At 41.9% G+C, this 13,052-nt stretch overlaps 1 protein-coding gene across 1 annotated transcript in view; it reads right to left on the bottom strand.

Annotated features, from left to right (window-relative positions):
- LOC127009405 (ruvB-like 2) overlaps positions 1 to 13,052 on the bottom strand; it is a 91,448-nt gene that overhangs the window by 11,197 nt on the left and 67,199 nt on the right. The window contains exons 8-9 of the mRNA XM_050882487.1: positions 2,338 to 2,558; positions 2,035 to 2,173 (exon numbers count right to left, since the gene is read on the bottom strand). Of these exons, the coding sequence (XP_050738444.1) occupies positions 2,035 to 2,173; positions 2,338 to 2,558 (360 nt within the window). The remainder of the gene's footprint in view (positions 1 to 2,034; positions 2,174 to 2,337; positions 2,559 to 13,052) is intronic.

The following is a 13,052-nucleotide window of genomic DNA, read 5'->3' as shown; positions in this document are numbered from 1 at the left end:
GTTTCTCTTCGCCACATTCACATAGAGTACACTGTTAAGTTTTCATTGCATTTAAGGGAATTACTGATATTTATTAGGTGTGTGCAAAACTAGACTTAAGAATTAAGTAATTTTATAAAAAGTTGGTATAGAATGTTTCCCAGAGGGTAGTTGCCAGATGTCGCCAGCCTACGCTCTGTGTCTGAAAGATTATGAAAACTGCGTCAACACTTTGTAGCGCGACTGTACATTCCTATGTAAATACAGTCGGTTCGAGTCCCAACGATACATGCTGACGATTTTCAGCCATTGCTGAGTGGCGGAAGATTACCCACATGCTGCCCAGGTTCGGGAGGTAGTTGTCCCTTTCGGTCCTAACTACAGCCTTTGAAATGGCTTACTCCCTCTTGCTGCAGTAACTGCCAGTGCTCCATGAGTGCTGCAAAAGTGGAGATAAAGCTGTCATTTTACTAAGCCTCGTCATTGCTATGGTAACAGCGTCTAACTCGCAGCAAAATGGCGTACGCTGATCTTCCTGGTGACGTTTAACATGCATTACTAGCTGTCCTGGCTGATGAACTCCTTACAACAGAAGATGAAAAAGAAGCTGCAGTGGTCATGGTGGCACAGAGAGGTGAAATGCAATGGAAACACTTATATGTGTTTGTTTGTGCCGCCATATTTGCTGATAACATCATCACAGCACGAGGCGCTCCACCACTCAAAGCCGGGAGCCAGCGGACGCACCGAGTTGGCAACTCGTGCTGCCGCGTCACGCGTTTGAGAGCACTTGGGACGTTTCGAGAGTCCCAATTCCCTCTCTCAAACGCAGCCCAGATGTGTTTCTATGGGGGGCACTAATTTTATACGCATTTTCGAATAGTACAATCCTGGGTCCCTAACCCCCGTACTATTTGAGGGACGACTGTATTGCCTTCCCTCCTGGCAACCCCCCCCACGCAACAATTCCTTGGACCATTTAGCGAATGGTGTAACTTATTTGCTCTGTTGCATAACATTGCACAACATTTGGTGACTGTTTCGTTAACCAAATGCAGGGCATTTTTTTTTACTTCAAAGCCTGTAGCATCTGTAGGCTTTCTTGAGGGGCCTAGTGGTCGGTCCGAGTGTCTTGGTGTAGGCAAGTGTTTATAGTGGCGCCATATTTTCTTGGCTCATGCTGCCCCCCAGAGCTCATTCGTGAATGACTTGGACTGTTCTTCTAGAGTCTGGGTTGATGGGTGGTCTTCAGGACAGCATGTGGATAGTCTTGGCCACCTGGCAATGACTGAAAAATCCCAGGTGGAAGTGACAGATTCAAACCCGCGTCGTCCAGGATGCGGTGAATGTGGGGCCCGCACGCTAACCACTCAGCCACCGCCTACCCATGTTGGGCAGGGGGTTATGTTGGCAGGTGGCGGGGAAGTATGTAAACAAAAGACATGTAGTTATATGAGTGGCCAAGGTCACCTCTGTTACCTCTTATCTTCTGTGACTGTTTCATTCAACTATTATTGCTTTTACCAGTAAAGAATCGCTTATGGATCGCTGCTGCAGGAATATTATGGGGTTGTTGTTGTGGGACACCCTTGAGCTAACCAACTGGCATCTGCTAGATTCTGTGATATGCTTGTATAGCATATTGTAGTCCTATAAACTGGTAGTGGTGGCTGGCAACTGCAACATGAGTAATATTTACAGCTTGAGTCCCAAAGGCAGCTGAGGGGGAAGCATGAGTGGGCTGGCCAAGCCCACCCAGCCCTCCCCCCTTACTGTCTTACCCCAGCCTGGTTGGGTCAGTGTGTGAGGACGGTGGCTGGGTGGGGTGGTGTGCAGTTAAGTGTGGGAGAGCTGTGTAAACAAAGTGCTACTCTACCTGTGGTAGAATATTTGAAATGACAACTCGTTACTTAACCAAGTATTACTAATATTACTGGCCTGGTCATAAGTGCAAGTAGTCATAAGTCACATATGTCATAGCTGGAGGACTACCTGTACAATGAAAGAATTCATTGGACACAATGGGAGACTGGCTGATAGGAAGTTCCACAGTACCTGTTTTTCTTTCCTTTTGATGGCAACAAGGCTGGCCAATGTGATCAGCTGGATGGCATAGCGAAGAGATGTCTCCACGCCAATCTTTGTCAAAACTACCAATGCCTCGTCCTGAATCTCACAGTCTTCTTCCTCACATCTGATAATAAAGTTTTATGCTGCATAATCTAATTCTAAAATTTTAGCTCACTATACTACCTACATGTACACTGATACAAGCTTATTCATACAGAAATCATTGGTCTATATTTTCACTGTATTCTTACATCTGTCCAAAATGCTGAAAATAAAATCAACAAATACCTGATTTTCAAGATTTCCTTGATCTCCTTTTCCTGGTAGGGAGATGTCTTGATGATGATCATCCTGTCGAGCATATCAATGGGTATGCCATGGGGGGACATATTCTGGGTGCCTCGGATACGTGTGATGCCGCGGTTGGTGGCTACTATTACCACTGGAGCCATGTCGTCCTCCAGTGCCCGGTTAAGAAAGGAAAAGCATTCGATGTCCAGCATGTGTACCTGCAAGATGGACCAGAGACTGTCTTGTTGTAAAATGCTTAGAGAGTAAAAGACTGTATTGTGTGTGTGTGTGTGTGTGTGTGTGTGTGTGTGTGTGTGTGTGTATTTACCTACTTGTATTTACCAATTTGTAGCGTACAGGGCCTGAGCTAGGCTCAGATAGTCCTGTCTCCTTGTCTACTTTTATCCAATCTTTCTTGCATTTGGTGGACACTCTTTGCCTCCACCACTTCCTCCTCCAAACTGTTCCACAAATCAACACTTCTATGAGGAAAGCTGTACTTCTTTTTGTCTCTCAAGCATGTTCCCTTTCTCAGCTTCTTGTTGTGTCCTATCAATCTTCTCCTTTGCTCTCTCTCCATCAAGTCCTCTCTATCTACCTTATCCATACCACTCATCAACTTAAATAACATTGTCAAGTCTCTCCTTTCTCTCCTCTGTTCCAAAGTTGGCAGGTTCATGCATTCCAATCTTTCTTCATATGGCAGATCTGAGAGTTCAGGTACCATTTTTGTTGCAATTCTCTGAAACCTCTCCAGTTTCTTTACATCCTTTTTTTGTGCGGGGACCATACCACTGTGTATGTGTATTTACCTAGTCGTATTTTTACAGGGCCTGAGCTTACGCTCGTGTGGCCCCGTCTCCACATCTGTATTTGTCCAGCTTTTCCTTAAAGTTGTGCACACTTCGCCGATACTACATCCTCACTTAGTCTGTTCCAAACCTCTATGTTTCTTTGCAAAAAGCTATATTTTTTTTGTCTCTCAAGCATCTTCCTTTTCTCAATTTTTTACTGTGTCCTCATGTGTTGCTGGTGTTTCTTACTTCTCTTAGTAGTAACTCCTCATTAGTGGCATACCCAGAAAATTGAAAAGGGGGGGGGGAGAGAGAGAGAGAGAGAGAGAGAGAGAGAGAGAGAGAGAGAGAGAGAGAGAGAGAGAGAGAGAGAGAGAGAGAGAGAGAGAGAGAGAGAGAGAGAGAGAGAGAGAATTTTTCTGCGTCCAGTATTATTGCAAGCACAGGGATCCCATACAGCTTGAGGATTCGGGTTAGATCACTAGGGTTAATTTATTATTTTGTATACATACATGCATTGATACATACATATACATGCATTGTACATTTTAGAAGTTTGTTGGTAGCATATAAGTACAACATAAATCTGGGAGATTTAAATAATTTTAAAAGTACTAATTTTATGTTACTTGAGCGAACATTACTTTTAAAATCTTGTTCATTTCTGTAATTTGGCAAAAATTTACCCTCAAAACAACACTTTATAACTACATGTTCTGATAAGAAAGTAATATACTGGCAAGGAATTTTTTTTTATATTCATATAACATGTATAATCTTCGTTTATACAGGCTGCTGCTGTAATACATATTTTTAAAAGATACATGGAAACTGGGTCAGGTATTTTATGAATATAAAATAAAAATTAACTAGATTAATTAGATAAGTTACTGTTAACAACAATACATTGTAACTGGTTTACCTCAAATTTATGCATCTGTTCTTACGTGCAAATTCATCAAAGACTTCATGATCAAGATTTGTGTCACAATAGACAAAGTAAGGCAAGTCCATTGAAACGACTTTCACTCATTGCGTTCCTAAGGTTGTTTTAAGCAATTTAAGGGCACTTAATAATCGCTCATTGGTGGAAGTGCTAACAGGTAGGGTTGAAAAAATTGCAATAAGGTGGAAAATTTTGGATATGTGCCCAATTTTTTTGGCACACGCCAATGTCTCAACAACTTGCTTTGACCTCTCATGAGATTCACGACGCTTCCAATAACTCTGCCCCCGTAGATATTCATCTTCAACGAGATCTGCATCTCCAAGAAATTTTCCGTAAAATTCAGCTGCCTCCTTCAGTTCACTAAAATAAGTATCATCTGAAAGAGAGGGAACAAGATTTCCCAACAAAAAACTCCTAATGTGTTTAGATGCAAACCTTTCCCTCGAGTTGTGCTATAGCAGTGTCCAAAAATGGGAGAAAAATAGCTCTTCGATAGTACTCCTATGGAGTTGCTGTTGGAGGGTTAGCCTTAATTATGTTTCTGATGACCACTGATTGTTCAAGGCTTCTGGATGATATCTCCGTACCTTTCCTCAGCTTGGGCAAAAAGTTAGTTGAACTTATTTCCATCACGATAGGACTGAAATGCATCTATGCAGCTCTGTGTAGCTACACTTCCAAGAGCACCCATCAGTTCTTGTTGTGACCCCTGCAGCTTTTCTGGCAAGGCTTTAGTGAAACTTAGAACAGAGGTGAGCACTTCCAAACTCACGAGAAAACCTGGGTCACTTATTGCTTTAGATTAGGCTTGGCTGCTGATTCTTCACCTAACGTGTTTTGCAGTAGGCTAATTATTCTTAATCATTATTTCATTGTTTACCTACCTGATTAACTGAATTATCCGGGGCATCAGCCGAGTCAGTGGTGCCTTTCTTACACCAGATAGAGTACATACGTGAAGCGTTTTCTGGTGTTTTGTGACCAAGGAGGAAATAGGTAAAGAATAGAAAGGCACAAATCCCAAGCCTGCGTGAATTCAAGAAATGACACATGCTATAGAAAAAAAAGTACTACATAAACGGAAAATGAAGTTTATCGATAATAATTTTCTGAAATTTGGAATTTGTGGTCAGGAAATATTATACGGATAACATGAATAGGCTACGGCCATGTGAGCCTACGTCGTCAATGAATGTTTCTCAAAATAGATCACCTGCTCTTATTCAACTCAGCAGCTCCATTGTTCAAGTGCTGAACACACAATAGTTACTCTGCCACTCTACACTGTCCACTGTCAAGCACAAAACGGTCATTAAAGGTGGTAATATAGCGGCAAAGGTCAACCTTACAGGTCCCATACGCGTCTCTCGTCGCCTGCCACTCTCCCCGTCATAATACAGAATCAATTATTACATAATCACCACTGTCACCAGACAAATTCACTTGGTGCCTCTACAGTATAATTATATAGTCCTCCAATCACTTTGACTGCACCTTACACCTAAAATCAAGTAAATATGAGAGGCAAGGAGAGAAGGCACACACGACTTTTGTGCTCTCTCTCTCTCTCTCTCTCTCTCTGCCAGAGCCATCCCAATCTCGTATTCCTCTTCTTCCTGTCTCCCCGCTCCCGCTACAAACACCCCTCCGCCGCTTTCAGTTGACAGCTTGACATCGCACTCTTCACACAATTTTATGAATCCATCATTTAACACCTTACTTTTTTTTTTTCACTCAGAGCACACCTTACATCCTACCATTAACTCAAAACAAAACCAAAGGGGAAATAACTCGCTCAGTCAGTGCGACTGAGCTCTCAACTCCACACACACACACACACACACACACACATTCGTAATCGTAATACTAATATACATATTCCTATTATTTTCGTGTAACATTTATTTATTCATTATTATTTTTCTTTGCAAAAGGGGGGGGGGCATGGCCCCAGGGCCCCCCCTTGCATCACTGCTTCTCATTATCTACTTTTTCCATTTTATTCCATAATTTATAAATTTGTATCAGGTCTCCCCTTTCTCTTCTTTGTTCCAATGTTGGCAGGTCCATTTCCTTTAACCTTTCAAACAGGGGTTAAGAAGTTTGTACCAGAATACAAACCAAAAGAGAAGGGTAAAAAGGACTGGTTTCATGCAAGGTGTGCTAAGGCAAAAGAAAAAAAAAAAAAGAGACAAAGCATGGAAAAAATTAAAAAGAAATAAAAACCAAAGGCATAAAGAAGATTTTAAGGTAGCAAGAAATAAATACCTGAAAATAAGGAAGGAAGAAGAAAAGGGATATGAAAAGGATATTGTGGAAAAGTGCAAGGAACAACCTAAACTATTTTATAGATTCATAAATGGTAAGATTAAACCAAGAGAAACAATTGAAAGACTGAGCGATGCGAATGTGACAATCAATGAACCTAAAGACATGGCGGAGTTATTAAACAAAAAGTTCGAGCAGGTTTTTACTAATGAATCAATATTTAATGAGCCACAAGAAAACAAGATAAATGTTCATATGGAAGAAGTTACAGTAAATAAAAGGAGATATATGAGTTGTTGGGAGAGCTGGAAGAGAGGAAAGTTGTAGGACTGGATGGAGTCTCAGGGTATATATTGCAAGAATGCATAAATGAGCTGGTTAGACCGATATATGACATCATTAAATGCTCAATAACAACTGGTACAGTGCCTAAGGAGTGGCAGAGGGCCGAAGTGGTCCCCATATACAAAAATGGAAGGAAGGAAGGAAGAACCCCTGAACTACAGACCTGTATCATTGACCAGTGTAGTATGTAAAATACAGTCATCCCCCGCCGTTCATGGTATTTAGTTCGGACTTGGTAGCGATCGCGAAACCCATGAACGGCGGGACTATAACCCTATGGGAAAATATGCATTTGGGGAAGTCACCTCTGACACGTCATATAAAACATGTTTTTTTCGTTCCCAAAAGTAGCCCAATTTGCGATAAGTAGCCCAATCTGGCAACACTGCAGTGTGGCGGCGTGTGAATTTTTTTTTTTTAAGGATAATGTTGCTATGAGAAAATCTCGACCAATAGCAGTTGTCCCTGAGTGAGCTGCTGGCCAATAGGAAAGCATGACGTCACAGTCTAACCGTGACGTCACTCAGGAGCAACCTAAAGGCGGTGTCACACTAGCACTTTTTCCGTCAACTTTTTCCGTCGTTTTTCTGAAAATCGTCGATATCTTGTCTGCGGCCTGTCACACACAAACGGTGTTTCGTCTGAAACTTTCCGTCGGCACAGACCATGGGAATGTAAACAAACATGGAGTCCACGCTGCGGCAAAGATACGCTGCTCTGAACCTAATACTGTGTATTGTGAGACTTAGACGAGCTAAACAAGCCAAAAAGCGTGCATGGATGCGCTCATGGTTGGCTCGTCGGGAAAGAGAAAGTGTGTACCACAGGCTGTTAAAAGAGCTGAGTTTAGAGGATCATGAGACTCTCAAGAATTGGATCAGGTTGGACAAGAGCCAGTACCACAGACTTCTGGAGTTAGTGACACCTCTTATTGCCAGAAGTGACACCAGGATGAGGAAGGCTGTCACTGCAGGAGGCGTTTGAGACAGGTTGAAGCCACGGAAAGTCTCGGTCTTGGTCTTGGAAAAGTAAACAAAGGCGGAAATTTGCAGGCGGAAACGATCCTGATCGTCTGAGAAATTCATGCGATAAGTTCATGCGGAACGATGAAAAATCGACGGAAATGGCATTAATCGACGGGCCCAGTACTAGTGTGCCACCGCCTGAACGTCCATTGCCCGCCTCCCTCTCTCCCTTCCCCTCCTCTCTGCCTCCCTCCCTCCCTCCTCTCTGCCTTCCTCCCTCTCTCCCTTCCCCCCACCTCTCAGCCTCCCACCCACCTCTCTGCCTTCCTATTTAGCGTCAATGCAACCGCGTATAAGCGAAAATGGGGCCGCGTATAAGCGGGGGTCACAATTAGTTGACATGAATCACGCGAAACGCGATGGGTGAGACCCATGAGCAGGGGGGTGACTGTATGTGAGAAAGTGATAAAAAAACAATGGATGCAATTTCTAGAGGAGCAAAATTTAATCACAAGTAAACAGTATGGATTTAGAAAAGGGCACTCATGTGTGACAAACTTACTGAGCTTTTACTCAAGAGTGACAGATAAAATACAGGAAAGGGACGGATGGGTTGATTGCGTCTACCTAGGCTTGAAAAAGGTGTTTGACAAAGTTCCACATACAAGACTGCTATGGAAACTAGAAAATAAAGGAGGATTGAAAGGGAAAATGAAGAAATGGATGGAAAGCTACCTAAGGGGAAGAGAGATAAGAACAGTGGTTAAGGCACATAAAATTGGAATGGAGAACTGTAGAGAGTGGAGTGCCTGAGGGATCGGTATTGGCACCAATACTTTTCCTACTATGTGTTTCAGGCGCCATGACACACAGTTTTTCGGATATAACATTTTAACGAAGCGTCGGACAATGATGCTATTTTGGGAGACGATGATTGAGACCCCGACCTAATCGGCAAAAATTGGCTAAGGTGCCAAATGTCGATAATTTCGACATTTGTGAGAGTAACTTTAAGGTAAACTTCACTAAAATATACAGGCACAGGTAGCGAGACTAGGTGCCTCTCGTTCAAGTCATGATGTCAATGTGACGTTTTACTATGAAGTAGTAGTAATCACTGACTCAACTGGTAGTTCTCTCTCTCTCTCTCTCTCTCTCTCTCTCTCTCTCTCTCTCTCTCTTTCTCGCGCGCGCGCGCACACACACACACACACACACACACACACACACACACACACACTACGTAGTTCAGTCCATATGCATAGGGATGATGCTCATTTGAAAATATTGTATATTTGCGAAAAAGTTTCACTCTCAGGAAATTACTTATCCTTTGCATGGAAAATACGGTCTTTGGTACAACATGCTGTAAGTATATAACATAGTGCAGTGGCTGAACTATAGTTGCAGTATTTATGTGTGTGTGTGTGAGAGAGAGAGAGAGAGAGAGAGAGACTGCCGGTTGAGTAGGTGATGACCACTATGTCATAGTTACACGTCACATGGACGTCACGAAAGAGAGGTGGTGCGTACATGATGACGGCACCTAGCCTCGCTACCTGTGCCTGTATATTTTTGTGAAGTTTACCTTAAAGTTACTCTTACATGTGTCGTAATCATCCACATTTGGCACCTAAGCCTATTTTTGCCAATTAGGTCGGGGTCTCAAACATCGTCTCCCAAAATACCATCATTGTCCGACACTTTGTTAAAATGTTATATTCGAAAAACTGTGTGTCATGGCGCCTGAAACACATAGTAGTGTATATTAATGACATTACTGAGGGAGTAAATACAGGTAACTCTCGATTTACGCGAGTATTGCGTCCTTGAAGAGGTCGCGTAAATCAAAAACAATGTAAATCAAACAAGAGGTAGGTTTCTGTCGAAAAATAATTGCCATATTTTGCGGCGTATAACACGCACCGGCGTATAACGCGCACCGGCGTATAATATGCACCCCAAACTTTAAGACAACAATTTTGAAAAAGAAAAGTTCTTAAAGTGCTCAGAAATATGTACGGGTTAAAGAACATTGACAATGTACAGTTTCCCGAAATTTATATATTTTTGGTGTAATCTTTACTGCTTGAACTGACAAGTGTCCTTGAGTAAAGCAATGAAAATGGTGGCCGGGCTGGTGTTGTGAGAAATACATCCCCGTAAACATACTGATGATGCACAGCTTCTGATATCAAGAATATTATTCTCACCATCACTCGTAGGTTATGACAGACAACTAGGCAAGCCACAATTCACACGGTTCTGGTGACACGCAGCATGCAGCTATTTGTTGTATGGGTGTGGTTGTGTGGTTTTCAAACAATGCAAATGGCAGCTGGGCTGGTGTTGCGAGAAATATCTCCTTGTACATACTGATTATGTACAGCTTCTGAGATCATAATAAGCATATTATTCTCACAGTCACTCATAGGTTATGACAGACAACTAGGCAAGATACAATACACGTGGTTCTGGTGACACGTGGCATGCAGCTGTTTGTTGTGTGGGTGTGGTTGTGTGGTTTGTAAACGATGCAAATGGCGGCCAGGCGTGAAATAACTCCTCGTACAAGACTCATGATGTACAGTTTCTGATATCATATTTACCCCATTATTCTCACTAATATTAATAATTAATAATGAACACATGGATATTTTTTTCCAATATGATTCTTTTATGTAGCTTGTACCGCTCCTTAGTCATACAATCGTAAGCCACCTGTGACATCAAGATCAAGATCATACAAATGGCGCCCGACGGGAAAACGGGATAACAGCAAGGCATGGGCGATCCTCCACCGATTTAATTTTTGTATAGTAGTTATTTGATCGCCCTGTATTCTATGGTAACATATAATAAGACAGCCATGGACTATGAAGGATCATTAACAATAATAAAGGTAAGTTTGCCGTTGTTATTGGATAAGACGAAACACAGACCCTGAAAAACACTCCAAGGAAAAAAAATAAAATCATAAAAAATTTGTACATTCGGCATATAACACACAGGGCTAAACTTTCAGGCAGTTTTTATGTGAAAAAGGTACACGTTATACATTCAGTGGAGAGAGAGAGAGAGAGAGAGAGAGAGAATATCCATATCACCGATATATCCAATCAGGCACTCAGTCTCAGTCTCAGTCGTCTGAGAAAGAAATGAGGGACAACATGAGCGCCTGGCTAGTATTGGTACCGGTACCGTACCGTATAGCTGGTACCGTTAGTACCGGTACTGGTACCGTTACCTGCCCACCCCTATCGTTGAGTAGCGTGGCAGCGTGGGTACTGTATTGTTGTTCAAGTGGCGCGCGGGAAAAACTGAGCTCAGCTGTGTGGCCGCGGCGCCGTGTGAGTCCAGTTGCGTGAGACATCTGGTGGCCACTCCATAAAATATCGCGTATAAGTGGAAAAAACGTGTAAATTAAACATTTATTTGGATTTTGGACCCCGCGTACTTTAAAAAACACGTAAAACAAACTCCCGTAAATCGAGTTACCTGTAGTTATATGAGCCTGTTCGCAGATGATGCAAAGCTGCTAAGACATATGAGAAACAATAAAGACTGCAAAATCCTGCAAGAAGACCAAAACAAGATTTGGAAGTGGAGTATGGAATGGGAGATGAAATTCAATGTGAAGAAATGTCATGTTATGGAAATGGGAAAAAGTGAAGGAAGACCAAAATGGACATATAAAATGGGAGATGGTGAAACATTAAAGAAAGTACACGAAGAAAGAGACCTGGGAGTAATAGTGCAAGATAACAAACAGCCAGAGTCATGTTAATTGGATATTCGGTGATACGTATAACATGGTGAGAAATATAGGAATAGCATTCCACTACATGGATAAGGATATGATGAAAAAATTAATTACCACTATGATTAGACCAAAGTTGGAATGTGCAGAGGCAGTGTGGTCTCCCCAGAAGAAGAAACACATAAAGAAACTAGAAAGAATACAAAGGATGGCAACAAAAATGGTTCCAGAGCTGGAGGGATTGACATACGAGGAAAGACTAAAGGAAATGGAATTACCAACACTAGAACAAAGAAGAGAAAGGGGAGACCTAATACAAATCTATAAATTATTGAGCAAAATGGAAGAAGTAGACAACAAGGAGTTACTACTAAAAGAAGAAATGACCACCAGGAACACAAGAGGACATAGTAGAAAACTGAGGAAGGGAAGATGCTTGAGACGTAAAGAAATATAAAGGTTTGGAACAGACTAAGTGAGGATGTAGTGTCGGCGAGGAGTGTGCAAAGCTTTAAGGAAAAGTTGGATAAATATAGGTACGGAGATGGGACCACACGAGCATAAAGCCCAGGCCCTGTAAAACTACAACTAGGTAAATACAACTAGATAAATAGAAGGGGAGCAAGTTTTATTGATCACATTTACCGTCATTGTCCCACCCAAGTTTTTTTATAAATGTAAATGACATAAGTTTTGAATTTGAAAAATGCTTGATATATGAAAGTTTGTTCCTGCACCCCTTTTATGCAGGTAAATATAATAAATGAGATAACCTACACCCTTTGTATACTGGCAAATGTGATAAATGAGACAACCTGCACCCATTGTATGACAAGCAGTTGATAATAGACACGGCACGGTGCCGAAATTCATTCACCCGTGTGTATGTAAACAAAGGGGACGGACTAAATCAAGGGGATGAGACTCGACACCACACCAGGTTTCTGACTGTCATTTCTGGTAATCAGCTAAAAGCAATATTTTCTGGCTAGATTCAGGTAAATTCGTCTATATCTAGAAAGAAAATAGCTAATCTGCCAGCACTACTCCTGCACCACACCGATACTCCCGGCTTGCCGCCCCACGATGTTGCCGACTTGCATGTTCGTAGCTTGAGACACCGTTCATCACTCAAGATGTTTTTTGTTCGGAAAATTTGTTCGTGAACCGATTTGTGATGAGAGACATTCATGGACTGAGGTTCCACTGTATATTTAACATGTATATGAACTATATTATACAATCTGACTTGTTTCTAGCAATTTATTTCACTCGTGGCATTTCATGAGGCACTAAATTACAAGTAATCGTCTCACTGACTTTGTCCCAGCATATGTTTTAAAGTACAGTACCCTCCCGAGTTTCGCACTATCTGAGTTTTGCAATCCTCGAGTTTTGTGCTCAATCCTAAATTCTTACCATCCTGACTTTCGCGCTGCTTTGACATGTACGGGTCATGTCTATTTACCGTCGGCATCATGCATGATTCCTTAACCCGTACAGTGTTTAGTACAAACATTAACGTACCTCTTAGGGAAGTGTTTAGTACGTATATATACGCAAGCTCTTTTGAGGGCTTATACGCCCTTTATTTTTGTTTGTGTATGTAACATTGTTCATTGACAGTAAAG

The sequence above is a fragment of the Eriocheir sinensis genome, chromosome 40, assembly GCF_024679095.1.
Source record: "Eriocheir sinensis breed Jianghai 21 chromosome 40, ASM2467909v1, whole genome shotgun sequence".
NCBI classification, from domain to species: domain Eukaryota; kingdom Metazoa; phylum Arthropoda; class Malacostraca; order Decapoda; family Varunidae; genus Eriocheir; species Eriocheir sinensis.
Note: the sequence above shows the minus strand (reverse complement) of the source record. Positions and strands in the feature narration are given on the sequence as shown.